At 37.5% G+C, this 19,416-nt stretch overlaps 1 protein-coding gene across 1 annotated transcript in view; it reads right to left on the bottom strand.

Moving 5' to 3' along the window:
* Window positions 1–6: 6 nt before the first annotated feature.
* The window catches only part of CRPPA (CDP-L-ribitol pyrophosphorylase A), a 104,610-nt gene continuing 85,200 nt past the window's right edge, over window positions 7–19,416 (bottom strand). The window contains exon 10 of the mRNA XM_031066814.1: window positions 7–1,046. Within this exon, the coding sequence (XP_030922674.1) occupies window positions 942–1,046 (105 nt within the window). The 3' untranslated portion in view covers window positions 7–941. The remainder of the gene's footprint in view (window positions 1,047–19,416) is intronic.

Below are 19,416 nucleotides of genomic sequence, written 5' to 3'. Positions count from 1 at the left end.
ACATGTTTTCAGGGACACTGCTTGTACTGCTCTTAGTGGTTGTGATACCTGGAGAAACTCCACATAATAACCATTCACCATTCACCATTTCATCTTGCTGTCCCAATGGTCCACACTTGACTACCAATGCAGAGTATCTCTGAACTCATAATGCTTGCTCTCCTTGCTGCTATTTACTACATACCTCTGCTAACCAGCAAGAGATAAGAATTGTATTCTTATGCAATAATTAACAGATTCTTCCTATTTCAGTGGAGCTACAGGAGCTCTGAACCATGGCACATGGGCACTGGAAGAAGTGCAGCACCACAGAGGCTACAGCCAGAGCACACTGCATCCGGAAAACTGGGGCTTAGCACCTCCTTGTATCCATGCGTATCTTTTCTTTGATTTGAGGTTACCTTCATTCCACAGAGAACAGGTACCTGACCTTTCCAATACTTTCTGCAATATGCATTTCTCTTTATGGCAGGAAAGCCACACTCTGTAAGGAACTCTACATTCACTAATAGGTGTTACAGCAGCAATTTTAAAATAATTTCACATAAAGTAGATGAGCTGTGCTTTAGGATTAATTTATCTGAAATAAAACTTAATTCATGCAGTCCTAAAGTACAACACGCACACATACTTAAAGACCATTTTGCATGAATGCTTTGGTGTCCTCTGTGCACCTTTGAAATGATCAGTACCTTGAAAAACATTTCAGTATCATTCCTCACAGTATATACCCAGTGTATCTCAGAATTATTTGTATTTCCTTTTACACTTTATACATAATATTAGACTTGTACTTTAAATATCAAAAATATGCTATTAAATGATCTTAATAATAAATGGCATAAATCCAGAGTTTTCAACAAAGAATAAAATTACTTAAGACCTTTGGTGAACAGATGATGAAAGCTAACATTTCCAAAAGCTACACATGATTTATGGTCTTATGCTACCAACAGTTGGCCAATAAGTTCTGGGTTTCTGTCCTTTATCAATGCCATGATAAGAGCAGCAGCAGAATTTACTGTCTCCTGAAGCAGCAAAGGGTCCTGGAACAAAAAGAAAAGGAAAAATGAGGGAGTAGGGAAAACAATGCATTTACAAAAGTGGAAAAAGTAAATATTTAAAAACAATTTTCAATTATGCCAAAATACCATATCATTGCTGGAGAAGCAAAGCTCTTTATTAGAAGAAGAACTTCTAAAACTTTTATTTTAAGGAAGTGCACTTTCATGGTAACAACCGTTTTCTCCAATCTCCTTGATGCAAAACTGCTAAAATTCCATCTACTCAGAGACCACCAAAAAACTTGATTCTGTCACTGGCTATCTAACTGAATTTTAAAATCTAAAAGGGACTAAAATTTTTGGGGTTGAGAACATGGCAAAAAATACAGGATTTAATCGACTGGCAGAGTTAAAGACCTGCAACTTTAGGCACCTACTGAGTCCCATCTGTAGTCTACCAACTACTTGAATTCACAAAGGCATTTAAGCACTGGGATTTCAATGGTTTAGGCTGATTTTTTACCAAATAACTTCCAAAAGTAGTCTGGTTTTGATAGGCAAGTATAGAAACCAACGCAGGAAACAGCAATAAAATGAGACTGATTCTATTTTGCTAATTGAGCACTCCAGCTCATATTTGAAAGATTCTTTTGTCTAATTACCAAGTTTTCTTAATTGTATGGACTATAAAATGTTGGCCTCTTGCTACCAGTAAGACTTCCATTTGTGCACTGGGAAAATAGCAATAGGTGTAGTCAGACATGGAGACATCCCTGAAGTGAGAAATAGGAGAGAACAATTTCTGTGAAGCAACAGTGAAGAAAGGTCTACAAAACTCTAGGGTAGGGGGAATCTACAAAGAGAAATCAAGAGCTGTTCTCCATAGCCATGATGGATAAAACAATAGGTTTTATCCATCAATTTATTACATTTATTCCATGATGGAAGCAATAGATAAGGACTAGTATACAATGGAAGAGATTATTGGACACATCAAGGAAACTCATCATGAGGGTCCTATAACATGACTCACATCCATGTAAAATGTGATACAATGTGATAGAGCTTCCTGCCTTGGGTAGGATGATGGAGCAGTTTGATTCCACATCTTTTCACCTCTTTTTTTAAGATGCTGCATGAAGGAAGAATTTATAGAGAACACTTAAGAAATTTGGACGAACAGACAAAGACAAAACCATTTCCACAACTTATACAAAAACACAATACCAAAACTTGCTCTTTAATAAATAAGGCAACAGCTGAAGGGACCTGCCTATTCAGCTAGCACAGAGGGGAACTGGAGACTAAGAAGTTGCAGTTGAAGAAGAAAAAGCTGAATGGGAAAAGGTGTCCCTGAAACATTCTCAGCAAGGAAACAGGTCCAGAGGAGAGCCACAAAAAATGATGAGAGGGCTGGAGCACCTCCCATCCTATGAAGAAGAGCAAAAAGGGTTGGGGTTGTTTTCTTGGAGAAGGGATGGCCCTGGGGTGACCTTATTGCAGCCTTTCAGCACTTAAAGAGGGCCTACAAGAAAGATGGGGTCAGACCTTTTAGTAGGGTCTGTAGTGACAGGGCAAGGGGCATGGTTTAAACTAAAATAGAGTCAATTCAGACTAGATAAAGGGAAGAAAGTTTTTATGATGGGCAGGTAAAACAATAGAACAGTTTTCTTAGAGAGGTGGTGGATGCCCCATCCCTCGAGACATCCAAGGTCAGGTTGGTCAGGGCTCTGAGCCATCTGATCTAGTTGAAGATGTCCCTGCTTACTGCAGAGGGGTTTGAATAGGCAACTAACCTTTCAAGGACCCTTCCAAACCAAACTATTCTATGATTCTATGATAATGCTCTTATTAACTTTTTTACTTATGTAAATTAAATTAAACATGCCAGAGAGGCAACTGGATTGAATTAGAAATAGCTAGTTTATAATGATTTTTTCATCATTCTTGAAAAGATTATTTTTTTATTTGCCTAGCATTTTGTCATAAATATCAAATAAGTAAATTACAATTTGCAACCTCGCAAAAGATTACACTCCTCACAAATTCATGTTATATATTCCAATCTGCAGTAAAATTATTTATTAGAGTTCTAAAAAACTGAGGTAAAATAAAAACGTTCATGACATATGCCTTGCTCGAGTGACGCCTTTTCAGTTAAACAAGGAGTGCAGAAGTCTGCTGAGGTCCTGCTCCTTCAGAACCTTTTGTCATGGGCCAAGGGTGCAAAGGCAAACTCGGAATTCAGTACTCTGGTTCGGCAGGGTGCTCACTCCCTCATTTCCCATGGACATGCGGTGCTGGATAAAGCACAAGGAGAGCGGAAGACACGCGCACACCCACTCAGATGGCAAACACTGCAGCTGCTTTCAAAATCCAGCAACACAGCTCTTGCTACTCAGCAATGCCAAATCTTGTGCCCTTCATCACTTTTTGTTCAATTTATCTCAAGAAGCACTTCACAATTACAGACACTGTCTTCCAAATGGGCTTCCAGCCATATCTGAAGTTGGCTGGAGGTGTATAGTATTTTTTTTCCATTTCACAAAAAAAAATAAAATACACCTGGCCCAGAATGCTCTTAATGTTTCTCCCAATAAATCTTTCCACATCCTCTGTTGCTTACTGGATTCAGTACACATTCCTTTGCAGTAATAAATTATTAAAGTCTCTGAACATAAAAGCAAGCAAGAGAAAGAAATTTAACTTTCACAGGAGAGATTGAAAGTGACACCCTAAGATTCCTTTAGACTGAAAAAAGCCTTTTCTAAAGCTAAATCTAAGGCTTTAGTGCTAATTTCCATGTTCTTAAGGAAAGACATGCAAAGAGTTATGAGTAATATTTGGAAGGCAGGCAATGTGGCAGAATAATGTGTACAGAAACCTGCATGCAGAAGTGGTCTAAAAACTACTGAAATTGACTGCTGAATTGAAATTGGTTCAAAACCAGAAACATAGTAAGTACACAACACAAATTAGAACTGCAAGCTCTACAGTTACTTCACTTCTAATAATCCGATTATTAATACCATCATTATAACTCTTCAGGAAACCTACTGGCCCCTGTGTAGGATTGGTCTGTTTTGTGGAAATAACCAAAAGTGTTTTTCTTTAAAGGAATATATGTCATCTCATTTAGGAAAACACATGTAATAGAAAATATATTCTTATTTTAAATACAGTTCCAGTTGATGGTTTAACTACCTCATGAAGTACATACTGAGGATTTCAATAAGGCAGTCCTCTAAAGCACTTATCATAGGGGTTATTAATTTTAGATTTGTGCTAATGGTCCTTCCCAGTAACATTATCACATTCTGATCTCAGGGTCACTCATTCACTGAAGAGTGTCCAGCACCTGGGCCCAGGAGCCAGCCTCTGAGTGCAGGAGAAATCAGTGCCACAGAAATCAAGTATGTGCTGACTGCAACTTGCTTTACTCTCACAGCCACAGTCTCACTGGAAGCAGGTAGTAAATAACACAATGAACTGGACTCCTCCAGGAATTTCAATTTGTCTATCCTGTATCTTTCTGAGAATCAAGACTCACTCTTATGATAAGAATCATTATTGTAGTATCTGATGGTCACTGCCTGGGCATAACTTAAAACTTTTGTTGATCATTTCTAGTCATTATCACAACCACCCACCCCAAAAAAAAAAAAAAAAAAAAAAAAAAAAAAAAAGAAAATCCAGAAAAAAACTTCTTAGCAAAAATTTTAGCTATGAAAGGTAACACATTGTTCAATGACTGATGAAACAGCTAAACTATATTTTAGGTATTCTTTCTCATTTCAAAATCCTGCTAGGACTTTATTTTATTTTAGGCCATCACTCTGCCTGTAAGTAGTTCTTTTCAACATAATGTGAACACCAGAAACTGTTCTAAAGAAAATTAAAAAGAAATAATTCAACAACCCAGGAAAGGAAAAAAAATCCTACGCATCTTTATTAATTTAAAGTTAAACAAACAAGTGAACACTTCAAGTCCCCTGACTATACCCTTAAACACTCATGGTTTTGACACTGCAATGTTATTTCTGGCAACAATGCTGATTACAGCTGATAGTGCCTACAGGGAAGCTTCAATAAGGATGCCAGGACAAACTTAATCTACCACACCTAACTCCATTGCACATACAGGCCTCCAAACTTCTTTTATATTCAATGGCATAGCACTAAATCTTTCAAAAATCTCCTTATTAGTTGCAGGAAGTCAAATAATCAAGTAGAACCACGTCCTCACATGTTTAATTGCCTGTCGTGTTTGCCTATATTGTAACCAGGATAAAAGCCAGGATGTCAGAGCAGGAGGATCAATACAAATCCTCCTCTCCTGCAGCGCCGAGAGCTCTCGCCCGTTCCTGCCCACCCACTGCTCAGCACTGCCAGTCCCAGGCACAGAACACCCTTCAGCATGCCAGGCAGTGACTGCACAGCCCTGCACACACTGCACTGAGCTAACAGGAGTAGTTCTTTCCCTCATTAAAGAAATCCTTAAAAAGGACTGTGACCTTTGAAGACTTGGAGGCAGTAATGACTTTAATGGATTAATAACTGAAGTTCCACATGATCAACTGGTGTGCCACAAACTCCCCTCAAACCACTGTCTATTCATTTCATCCAGTTGATTAAAATGATTCCCCTGTAAAAAGAAAAACCACCCCCCAAACATTTCTTAGCCATTAATAAATAGAAATTTTTATTGTTTGAACAGATTATTAACTACATTTGTAAGCTAAACCCAAAAGTTTTACCACTTTATATTTATGTACTTTGGAAAAGAAAGTATTCAGAAACACTGCCAATGTTATAAACCATAAATCCACATAACAGCACTTTGATTCCAAAATAAAATATCTACTTTGTCTGTTATTAAATAGCAAAAATATTCCAATGTAACCATATTGTGTGATGGCTGTAACTCATACTCAGAAATTATTTGATGTAGATTATCTGACTGTAGGGGTTCTCTGGTCTGCAGATTAAGACTGGGAATGGCTACAGGGACAGAGTTAAAGTTGTGTTTGGAATATGTAATCTGATATTTTACAAATATGCATTTATTTAAGAAACTGTAAGGATATCTGAATACTTACTGACATTTCCCTTACAATTCATTTCCTTGCTTCAATCTGTTTAGGATTTACTTTTTTTTCCCCAACTGAAACTTCACATGTAGGTATTTTAATTTACATATGTACTAGTTCAGTTTAAGAATAGTTTGAAAAACACACCTACCCTTTTCAGCTCAAAGCCTCTGCAGGTATCACCTCTGTCTTGTACTGCCGAAATAATAAAACTGCTGTGTTCCATTATTTACACTCTGTCTTGCACTAATATTATTTGACATTCCATTAAATAGTGTTTTAAAATTAATAGAATTGCATAGTCCTGATTATATGGCTGACAGAAAGCCTGAGAACAGGATTTAAAGACACTGCTAAACTTAGGCAATATCCGTATGAACATGGTTATGTTTGCACCAGGAACACAAAGAGGGCCGGAGCATGTGCTGGCACGCAGGCATGCTCCTGCCCTTGCTGTTCCATTGTAAGCCTGCTCCCTGGCATAGTTTTGGCTCCTGACAGCTAACATGTTTCCAGACAATGGCTGGGCACGGTTCAGGGGACAGCACAGGCCAAGGAATGCTCCCAAGGGACAGGCTGAATGAGGCCACCCTCTTTTGGGAAGCGAGAATGTAGCCATATGGGGATGAGGCATGCTGTGCCTTTTAGCCCTAGGACAAGAGAACCATCCCTGGCCTGTTTTTCTTACAGTATGGATACAGCCTACATACCACTGGGAAGTGACATTTGAGCCTTTCTGTCCCTACCAGATGCATCAAGAATACACAGAGCCACAATCAAACAGTGCCTCCCAGACTGAGGCACAAATTCCACGTTGCTACCACATAAGCACGGTCATTAAAAAAACAAAAACTAACTACTCTGTAGACACCTTTCCCACTAAAACAGAGAAGGAGAGAGGGATGAACCACACTACAAGACAGTAACTGTGCTGTACTGCACATTCTTGCTTAGGGAAAAAGGCTGGAGCCAACAGAAGGAACTTGTGCCCCCTGCTCCTTTTCACAGTGTGGGTATGGGTGCACACCAGGTACACCAGGAGACATGGGCCAGTGCCTGTTCTGGGAAGCATCTTGCAAAGGACTATGGTGGCAGTACAAGAGGAGCTGCTGCTAATTTAAAAGTCCATAGAATGCTGCAATCTATGCTAAGGCTATACCAGATCCCTCCAAAACTCACCTGACATCGCATACTGAGTGTTTCATCTGCTCCAAGAGAAACTGAGTGGAGAATCTAGCCTCCAAAACCTCAACACTTGAAATTTTCTTCTTCAATTAATACTTTCAATTGAAACAGTTGTTCTGAAGAGGGACTGAGGTTCTTCCACTACCAGAAATCAACGATCCAACATGGTTTGTTGTTTAATCACACCATGAGGAATTTATCTGTAGATTCACAAAGAAGCATTTTCTCCCCCTCAAGATATGTACTGGCATGCATCTACACATTAAAGCAACCTCCATTTCTGTAATAGTACAAATTAATCTGAGGTCTCCTTTCTTCTTAAAATGCTTCCACATCACATTTTTAATCCATGTGCCAAAGGATCTATTGATAAGTGTCATCTCATACATGATATCAATGCAACAATTAATCTCAATAAGACGATAGCTATGCAGATCATTCTAAAAGATAAGGAAAGTATTTCTCTGAATATTTTTAGGTTTTCTTTCAAGTAATACATAAGTAATTAAGGTAGCACTTGAGTTCAGCTAGGTAGCTGGGCTCAAAATTACTAGAGCAGGTTCATAATTGAACGTCTGTACACACAGCCTTCCTTTCTGAACTAAGAAAATGCAATCAATTTTTCATTAGTGGATACTCCTCAAAATAGAAATAATTTTGAAATCTAGATACTGAGGATGCCATGAGGATTGGAAAAAAGTGAGTGGCACTGGAAGAACCAAGCTGTCACTGTGCTTATGTAGTTTAGCAGACCACTTAATTAGTGAAATCTGATGGATCTGAGTTAATTCCCTGTAGTTAAATGGGCATACATTCATGATAATCAAGCGAAATCTGGACAAATTGTGCATAAATACATAATACTGTACTGTAAGTCTCTCTCACATTTTTGATCAGTCATGCTTCTTATAGTTTATACAAAAAAAAATGGAGAGCCATCAAAATTTAAAATGACTGTGTGAATCTACTGAGAACAAACAAATATTTTAAATCTTCTGGAGTCTGTGAGGATTAAGTCTTTGATGCTTTTGCTTTTATCTTTTCCTGTAAGACTCACAGAATTAAACCTGAAGGTAAACATTACTCATTTGTTAAAAAAAAAAAAGTCCAACAAAACAGTGCAAACAAATAAACAAACAAACAAAAACTCAAATAGGATTCCTTTCTCTAGTATGATAAGAATAGACAGATTCACCCTAGATCAGCAGGTTTAAAACAGCTCCATTATCTACATGTTCTACAGCATGTAGGTGACCAGGGTTCAGTTCCTTCCCTCAGTTCTCCAAATCTTTTTTCCCTCCCTGTAAAAACATTGTTTGCGTGATCATGCCGAATGATCGATAAAAATTCCTGGACCAAAAAAATTCTGTGAAGAGCTTGTTATGAAGAACACTTTCAACACATTCAATGACTGCATCTTAGGCAAGAGTTTTCATTCAGCACTTAGCCACTATCTGATTGAAGCACTTTACAAGAGTGAGTTTGCCAGCAGTGACAGTACAATGCCTGTGAATCATCTTGCCCTCTGAGTTGCTCCAAAAGCTACCTAATGCTTGAGCTAGCAGCAGGTCTGCCACCTGTATGGGACTGGTACAAAAGTACTGGCAGAAATAGGCCATTAAACAGATGTGATGTCTGCAAAACTATGTTATGTGTTTGAGGTTTCTTAAAGGTGGTCTCTTAATACAGTATGTTACCAAATATGGAATATTAATATTAACATGAAATGTAATCATTTTAATATATGTTACTGTGTTACCTACAGGCTCTATGAGGTGCCAGTCTGGTAACCTTGCAAAAAACACCATCAGGGTTTTTAAGAGGAAGGAAAAAATTAATCTTGTCATCAGTACAGGAAAGCTGAAATGCTCCAGAGGCACAGGAACCTTGCTTTCTGCTCTGACAAACCTGCACTCTGCGACCTGCTGAAAACCTAAGACTTGTCTGAAGTCAACTGAAGCTGTAGCAAGTCATTCCTCTGTTTTCAGAAAGCTGTGGATCAATTTGATAGCACTAATAAATTCAAGTGGAAGTGGGATTTAAGCCTTCCACACAGCAGCAGCATATAGAATCACAGAATCACAGAATCTCCTCAGCTGAAAGGGACCCACAAGGATCATTGAAGTCCCTACTCCTGGGCCTGCACAGGACAGCCCCAAAAATCACTCTATGCACCTGAGAACACTTTCCAAACACTCCTTGAACTCTGCCAGGCTTGGTACTGTCACCACTTCCCTGAGAAACCTGTTCCAAGCTCCCAGCCACCCTCTGGGTGAAGAACCTTTTCCTGATATCCAGCCTAAACCTCCCCTGACACAGCTTCATACCATTTCCTTGGGTCCTGTCACTGGTCACCAGAGAGAAGAGATCAGTGCCTGCTCCTGCACTTCCCCTTGTGAAGAAGTTATAACTGCATTCTCCTCAGTGTTTGTGTTGTGGGTTCTCTGCTGTCTTGTCCACTGTGAGAGTCCATCAATACTTCAATGGGCTGCACCATTAAGTTTTGCAGCTAGCCAGGAATACAGAGCAGACCCACCACAGAAAAAACGACTTAACAGGTGCTGGCCTCCTGCAAAACATAACATCTTGATCACACAAATCATTTACAGACCACTGCACTTCTCCAGACACCAAGCAAAGATGGGGCAGCTATGGATCTGTATGACTGCATTTGACATGTGGGGCTAGTAGCAGAGCAAAAGCAGTTCAGCACAGTTTAGCTGGTTTTCTCCTATTACAAATAGAGAAATGCACCAGTTTCAAGCTCTGTTTCACTTGATGACTGTTGTTTTAGCCCTAGCTGGCAATGAGAAAGAAGGCAAAAATGAGATTGTAGAGAAGACAGAGAAGTGGTAGGGGAGCAAGTCAGAAGGGACAAAAGGAAAAATCACAGAGTAAAAAGTTTTAATAGACAACTATCTCACCCTGAAAATATTAAAAAAAACACACTGCTAAAGATCAGGTGAGATTATATCAATGTCTGAGGCTCTGTCTGACAGGTAACTGTGCCATATACTGTAGGTGAAATCAATAATTTTAAAAAACCTTCAAAGAAGCACAGAGGACATTTCTACCCAGTGAGATGTGGGGTCATCAGTGTAACTGTATTACAAAAGAAAAAGAATAAATTACAAAAAAATTCCAAAAACTACCTAATGGGAACAGAGGAAACAATACAGCACTTCTTCAATAAACCCATAGCACAAGCAAAAAATACATATTTAGGGTATATTCAACACAGTATATTTCACTATTAGAAGCTTTTCCTTTCTATACCATATTGCATTGACAACATAGATTGGTTTTGTCACTTTTCAAGAAAAAAATGAACACAGTAGTTCACAAACATCTAAGTTGATAACATTGTGCAAGACATGAAATGCTTTTACTATCTCAGATTACAGAACTTGGCATACAAATGTGCAGCAACAGTTTCATACACTTTGTGACATACAATTTGCGACTGTGACTAGCAGGGTTATGTAAAAAGACTGGACAACTTTTAATTAATGACTAACAAAGTTGTAAGGTTTTTGGAAAGAATGAGTGATGCATTTGAATGTCCTGGGGGGCTGCTAAAAATCAGTGCAGAAGAAATGTGAGCATTTTTTTTTCCTTTCTTCCAGTTTAAGCACATTTTTCTTCCCTTCTATAGGTGCTAACTTTATATGTAATATAAGCATAATAGACATTCAGATCTCCAAAATAAGAAGAGGCATGTGTCCATTCAGTCTTTAAAATCTTCATTATACAACTCCTACAGACTGTGAATAATCTGAAATACAAGCACATGGCTGCAGCAACAAATTGATTGGAAACATTCCTTTTGATTACAGATATTTTATTTGAGATGTCTCAGAGGAAAAACCATATGGCCTTCTAAAAAACAACAACAACAACAAAAATTCTTCTTTGGGAAAAGAAGTACACAAAACCCAAGAGATACTGAGGGACAAAGCATGCGTGGACATGTACTGGACTATTGTTCACATCCAGCCCTGTGGCTTCCAAACTTTTAGGATGATAAAATCAGTTCAGTGGGGTAAAGGCCACATTCCAATCTTGGCTACAGAAATACAAACCAAAAGCAATGACAGCATTACAAGCCTGGTTACTTTGCAGTAGCAGAGACTGAATTTCAATTTTAAACTCTGTATTTTGCTACAGGAGATCCAATATGCAATTGGTTTTAAACGGTTCTCTCAAAATTTCAAAAGCAGCTTTAAAGTGAGTCAGATGTCAGTGTTTTGAGCAGCAAGACACAGTGGGAGGGAGTGGCTGTTCAGAAGCTCATTGTTAATTGTTTGATATCACAGATTTCCCTAATTTGATTCTCTTAATTGAATCTAGCTAGTTGCATACAAAGTGGCTTTGAAGTTGCATCATCTTATCATTCGGTGAGGAGGGACTGATTGCAGAATAGATCATAAAAACTTTGTGTACAAGTTACACACTGAAATATAAAAACACCTTTGAATCACACCTGAATGTCCATCCTACAGCTTTCATCTTATCGCTCAGATTCTACTTCTCTGACCACGTGTCTGTGATGTTAAGGTGTAGTTTATGTCCATCTCTGTCTTTTCCCGTCTGTAACTGAGGCTCTACAAGCTGCTGGAATGCAAAAATATAAATTCCTTGCAATTCAAGACTTTCATGTAAGGCCAAGCTAGTTTATGTTTAACACAAGAACACAAACTACATGGAAAAAAATCAAACAAAAAACCCCAACAACAATGAAAAAAAACAACATAGGCTGATGAAAAAGTATCCAGAAATGAGACAAAAGTTACAAGGACATGAGGTGACATCTCTCCTTGGAGAGTAAGAGGAGAGGAGTCAGCAGGGGTAAAACAAGTTACAACAGAATTTAGTAATAAGATTTATTTCCTTTGTCTCTCACACCAATATTAGGTTTTAACACATCAATTTTGCAGTAATTCTGATTGTTCTCAACATTCTTTTGCACAAAACACAAACTTGTTCCAGCTCCAAAGCAGTCTTCACACAGTGAATATAATAAGCAGAAAAGGAACTTAAAATTTCTTGCAAGGATGAATAATTCCATAAGCAAAGTACCTCTAAGCACAGGTATGCTCAAATACACTCAAAACTGCTGTGAATGGAGAAAGTGCATCTGCACTCTATTGTCTTCCTTGAGGTATTTTACCTACACAATGTTTACCTACTCACTTAAGACAGGACAGTTCGTCTGACCAGCACTCCAGGACATGAACTGAATGAATCCCTACTCAGAAGGCACAAGGAAATAATAATAATAACACCTGAAAATGTTGATCCAAACTCTCAGTTTCTCTACTCTTTATTTGTTTGTTATCCTTAGCCCATAGTCTAAAGTCAGTGCAAATAGAGCATCTGTCCTTAAAGTTTTCAGCTAAGCAACGGTGGGAGCATATGAATTTTGAATGATTAATCCTAGAGGAAGGATGAGTCTTAAAATCTGGTGTGAGCAGAGGTCCAGAAAGCAGCAGTGAACAGTCTGGACCCAGTCCAACAGATGTGGCAGGAAAGTATAAAAACACACTAGGAAACCACAATGGTAAAGTGCTCTGTTTTCACAGGGTAGCCAAGAGGAATGGCAAACACCCGACACTCTGTTCCCATGGAAGTGTGGATGGAAGTAAAGACATTTGCTCTACAACTCCCTGAGAGGAGGATGTAGCCAGGTTGGGTCAGACTCTTCTCCCAGGCAACCAGTAATAGGACAAAGAGGAAATGGCCTCAAGTTGCATCAGGGGAGGTTCAAGTTGGAAATCAGGAATAAAATTTTAACATCAGTTAAGCACTGGAACAGGCTTCCCAGGGAAGTGGTAGAGTCACCATCCTTGGAAGTATTAAAAAAATTAGTAGATGTGGCACTTCACAATATGATTTAGTGGGGACTGTGGTATTCTATCAAAGGTGGAACTTAGTATCTTGGAAGTCTTCTCCAAATTTAATGCTCCTGCTGTGATGGCTACTCTTGAGTCTCACTCCCATCAGACCATCCCTCCACTGTTAAACCAAATGGAGGACTCTATCCTGCCACTAGCTACTGATTAAACCATGGCATAGCTGGAGAGTAAATAGCCAGTCTCCATAAAAACCCCTTGAGTGAAGCCCAGTGATAGGCAGGCAGAAAAGGGCACATAATTTGCCTTGCAGCAAAACCATGGCAAACAGATAAAGCAGTTAGTAGCATTCCTCAGGGCTCACCAGTAAATCCTTATCCTTCAACTCACAATGTATAATCCTTATAGCTGTAAGGGGACAGATGTGCTTGCTTTTAGATTCTAGTTTTCTCTTAGGCTATGTGGTCCAGCTACACCACAAAGATAGAGCTCACAGATGTTCTTTTACATAAAAATCAGTTTGCCAAGACAGACTTCTCTCTCTTTCTGCCAACAAGTATCAGCCCAAATCATGTAACACAATAGCCTGTCTATATACAAACAAAAGCACTCAAAATGAAAATATATCCAAGTGGTAAAACTTGTAAAATAACAAAAAAAAATTTGTGCTTTTAAAAGAGACGCTATTTTAAAGCTTTAAAAAGAAACAGAAAGAAATAGAATAAAAAAGGAATAAAAAAGGAATGAGTCCTGTTTTAGCCGATGGATTAATTTTACCCTATAATTAAGATATTTTATTAAAACTAAGGCATATTAAATATTTTATTAGCTATGAACACATATGTTTTTATGGGACTATCATTCAGTGTTAATTTTATTCTTCAGGTATGTTGTATCTTGAGTTGCATAACAGAAGAGACTAAGAGACCTTTAACACTTACAATTAAACTGTTACCAAAGTTTCCTTTTAAAAATTCTAAAACTGTTTTGTGCCTACTTGCAACTTAAAATATGTCTGTGACTGGCTGCATAGGCAAGTTTGGCTCTCCCTAGTACCTTCTATACTAGTACCTTCTTCTATCTATAGAAGTTTCCAAGGGCATGATTAAACATGACTTGTAAGTTTATCATGTCACTCAGTCATCACTTTAAAATGTGGGCCATCCAAAGCTAATTGAAATCCATGGGTTGAACAAGTGACCAATGTTATTTTCACAGTGATGGATGGCATAAGTATTTTTCATAAGAAAGTGGACTGCCATTTTTCCAAAATAGTAAGGTAGAAGAGGTGATATTGTAGACTCTTGTAGACTGTCTGCACGTGAAATGCTTTTGATTTTTACCTTTCCCTATAAAAATTGAATATTCATCTAAATTACTGTTGCCAGTATTTAGAAGTGATGCAAGAACCATGATTATCATGAGACTTGAATAATTCACTCGCAAAATGTCTAAAGTAATTTAAAATATGCTAATTTTGAACAATATTTAAAACAAACTGAAGAATAATTTAGAGGGTTTAAAAATTTTTTTGGCTTATTCTCTGAATATAACAGTCAAAAATGAAAGCAAACAGAACACTAAGTAGCCTCCACTCCCATAGCAAAAATCTTGATAGCATCTAACCATTACAGATCCTGGATGTAATACTGCTGAGGAATTTTAAACTCGTTTTAAAAAGTCAATACTTTTTTTAATAGAAACTGTATAACACTAACATCATTTAGGTTTAAGGGAAATGTAGTGGCTTAATTTTGTGGAGTTCTGGTCTTGGTATCACAGTTACCAAGGAAATAATACTCATGAAAAGGTCAGTTAGTCAAATGGGAACACTGGATGGCACAGACATAAATCCCAGCACTCACCATGTGAGCTCAGTTATGACAGCCTGCAGAGTTATTATGTCATAGATTTGTTTGGTAAAAAAGGAAAGGAACGTAGCTCTGTTTAAGCCTTATCCAGAATTAAAAACCAGTTCTGCTGTTCAAATAATTTAGGTGTTAGTTCCAACTAGAAAGCATAACTTTTTCTCTTTGACTCCCTTTTATTTTTTCTCCTTCCAGCTTCAGTATTTGCTTCCAAATTCACAGCTGCATTTAGAAGTGCATGTATCCTTTTACATGGGCACTGATTTCACATTGTTCATCTCCTCAGCCTGTATTGATTAGATAAATGTGTGGTTTGGCTTTTCCTGGACATGCTTTAAAAGTTTCCTCCGAACAAAAGAAGTAATCTCTGACTCCATTTCCACTAAATTCTCTCTTGATTCAATATCTCTTTTGTCTTCAACAAACTGTATTCCCTTGTGCCTGCTCTTGGCCTCAGCTTTTACCCTGAGTGTTCTGCTTCCATAAATCTGCTGCCTATTCAGTCAGCAGAATTATGTCTGCAGCAGTACAGACGTGACACAGCCTCTTCTCTTGACACTCCAGCTTGTCCTCAGTCACAATGTCCCCTTCACAATGACTGCTGAGATTCTCTTTCCATTACTTCCTTGAAGCTTACCTGGGAAGAACTTTAACTTTTGCTGCTTAAAACCCTTTTATATGCTCAAAATGAGATTCCATTCTCCCAGTCAAATCTAACAGCAACATATTCCTTTCAAGGTCCATTAGGAAAACACAGGCTTCTTTTGCTTGAGGTTGTTTGTGGACTTGTTCCAGTCCAAAGATGGGACTTAAAAATCCTTTCTAAGTTACTGCATTTTGATTATTTCCCACTGGTTTCTGTATACTCTTTCCTATAACCGGATCAGACACTAGCAGAAAGGATTTCCTGAACTGGTTAGGCTAATCTTCACCTAAAATTATTCTTGTGTCCATGCCTCAGTGATTTACTCTTCTTATAACAGCGATGGTGCAGCACACATTTTTACAGTCTATAAACTAGACAATATTATAGAAATGTATTAGAAAAAAACTTCCTGTCTTCCACCCCCCTGATTTTTTTTTTCAAATATTTGCTCTCTTACCAATATCCTGGACAATATAAGCAGTGAGTTCCATAATCTAAACTTTCAAGACACAGGTCTCACTTTTATAGAGAGAATAATTAAGTCCAAACTCACTCCTGAAATCTTTTATAGTTGCAATTCATATATATGCCAAGAGTATTATTCTTATTGAGAGTAAATTATCTGACTTATTCTTCCTTTTAATTTTTCTCAATATACTTTTATAAATTTCTAATACCAGGATAAAAATTTGAAGTGTGCCTTTTGAATGCGAGTTTTGTGTATTTCTTCATGACCAATCTCAAAGCTTTATGAATGTACACTAGAATTAATTTGTTCAAACAAACTTAAAAATAAAAAATGGTGTTGTACAAAATGGCAATAAATATCAGTTAGGGCCATTATAATTTTGCATTGACATTTAAAATTATTAATCAGAAGTCTCTAAACATCAACCTAAATATCAGAAAGAACATATTTTAAAATCTGGAGCTATTTATAAACTGTAAATATGCCAAAAATCATCTTTCCCAAAGCATTTCTAGATTCATCTCATTAGGATGCATTTAGGGAAGTAATCAATTTTAAAAGCATTGCATATGAATCCTTGTTTCTGCAACTACCATCATATTAAGTAAATAAATCACAGAATCATCAAGGTTGGAAGAGACCTTCAAGCCCAGCAAGCCCAACCATCAGCCCAGCACCAGCAGAATCATCCTTAAGCCACATCCTCAAGTGCCTCATCCAGACACCTCTTGAACACTTCCAGAGAGTGTGACTCCACCATCTCCCTGGGCAACTTATTCCAATACCTGACCACTCTTTCAGTGAAACATTTTCTTTTCTTATATTTAAATATGTGGCAATCAAATTCATATTCTGCAGTCAGTAAATATCAGGAGCTCTAAAGCCAAATCAGTAAGTAGAAGCAATCCTTTATTGTGCTTAATTGATAATGTTCTGAGAAAGCTGCCATGGACCCCAGACAATTCTCTGTGTCCTTGTGTTGGCTGCTGTGATGTTATATTCTGCTTTGACTCTGGTATGTGCTTAAAGGAACCAATACTGTATTTACACAATAGATAATACATAAAATGTAATAAGTTATGACAAGCATTGTATTTCAAGACAATTATAATTTGCCTCTAGTAGATTTATAAGGCATGGAACTAAATACCTATTGAGTTTTACCACCCAAGAAGTACTGTTTTGGACTGAAATGCCTGGATTATATTACTGATATAAAATGGAAAATAAACATCAAAATAAGAAAACAAGAAATAGACTGATTTGTGAATGATGTCATTGCACACCAGCTCCAGGACATTAGTTTTATCAAGAAGACTGAAGCTATTTAAAAAAGCAAATGCTATCAGTTACTTTTCAATTTCTTAAAGTGCTAGGCAAAGAGAAATACAGTTCAGGTGAAAAGAACTAGAAAAGTCTGATAAGCAGCATTACAAAGCAGAAGTATTGTGAGATTCTGCCCGCACCCACTGTTTACAGTTCATGCACTAATATGATCTGATTTGGTAACTTAGAATCTGAAAATAATAGTTTTTTAAAGTTCAGATACACAGAATAGCACTCATTTGTGACCAAACAGTCAAAATTCAGGAAGCTTGATTGCATGCATTCATTAAAAAAGACAGTCCTTGAATCCTTGTATTTAAGTCAGGTAATTCAGACTGCTGTGTCACTTGCAACTGCACTTAAGGTTTGTAACTTGTGGAATCTCTAAAAGTTTATTTTGAAATCAGTTCCTTTTCTCGAAAGAACTGCAAAAACATAAAAAGCATCACAAATCACTAGAATAGATTAGCTAGCTACTGCCCAGATTGCCAGTCCCACCTCATGTAGAGAGACACATCCAAGATTCCACATCAACAGATCACCAAGACTTGGTTTCATTTAATCACTGGATGAAACCACGGCCCAGCAGAGGATGTTGGCAATAACAAACACCATATACTTCAGCTGCAATAACTGAGGATGGCTTCTGGCCAGTGCACTGCAAGGTTCTTATGGCATCCCAACAACAGCACCTTTCTTGGAAAGGTGTGAAAATGGCTGATATGAATTGCTAGTTTGTCACAAATATATCCACAGTGTACTTAATCTGGGATTCTAAATCTTATTGGCTTTTAGACAAAGCATTATTGACAATTAACTGTACCTCAAATTCAGTTTAAATCATTCTTCATAAAACATGTAAAATGCATACCTTTGTTTCTACTATAAAAAATTTCAATTACATCTTCAGATGCCAGCCATCAGAAGTAGAAATCAGCATGAACAATGTGTTCACCCAAAGTACATTTTGTTCACCACTTCTGCTACCTGTCTATTGCTTTCACTCTTTGGCAAATTCTGCTTTTCAGCTGTGGCTTCAGACATTACATGAAAAGTAAAGAATGAAAACCAGAAGGTGGAACACTACTGTGAAGCCTAAATGAGCAAACTATAGAATTCCATTACATAAATAAAAGCAGGAATCAGATTCCAAAGGCAATGTAAAAAAGGTGAGAAATCTGGCTTGTATATGGATCAGAGTGTTTTTAAAATGTCCTTCTGTACAACATTAACAATTCTGAGCTCTTATAGGGATGAAAAAGGGATGTAGCTACAAAAACTTACTTTAAATTTGGACAACCAGATTGACACAATCCACAACAAAGTCAGAATTATGAAACTAGGCAATGGGAGAACAGCTTTTAACATAGCTAGTAAAATTCACTGCTTCGTCAGATGAGAGAATCCAAAAATATATCAGAATTAAACACAGATTCACAGAAAAACTTCATGATTTTCAATAGATCTTGGACAGAAAAAGGGTGTGTGAGTTCAGAAGTATAACTTTCAAAATCCAACAATACCTGCAAGTCAAGTAGTTGATGTGTTTGACACTGTGCTCCTGATATACTCTGCTTTTGGAAGAGCCAAATGGCTAAAACACAGAATCACATAACCTAAAATCCATAAAACTCTCTATATTAACTTGTCTGACTTACTCGACTCTAACATTACCTACAGTAAAGTGGATGGCTAAATCAGAAAGCTTCTTCCCCTCACGCCCCTTCAAAGATATAAATGAACCTCTCCTTTCCTACACAGTGATTCAGATCAGGAGCCTAACACCTACCATTTAGTTAGATATCATAGTTGGATGTAATAATCAAATAATCCATAATATGAAAAGAAATTATTTTCTCCTTTTAACATTCCATAGAGAACTTCGTATTTGTTAGAAAATCTCATCTAGCAGAGAAAAATTCTTGTGTGGAAGACAGGCATTTTTAAAAGATCTATTTTAAAGGCAAACATATCCC

Source organism: Geospiza fortis, unplaced genomic scaffold, assembly GCF_000277835.1.
Source record: "Geospiza fortis unplaced genomic scaffold, GeoFor_1.0 scaffold138, whole genome shotgun sequence".
Classification (NCBI taxonomy): domain Eukaryota; kingdom Metazoa; phylum Chordata; class Aves; order Passeriformes; family Thraupidae; genus Geospiza; species Geospiza fortis.
The sequence above is the reverse complement of the archived record's forward strand: the minus strand, read 5'-3'. Positions and strand labels throughout refer to the sequence as shown.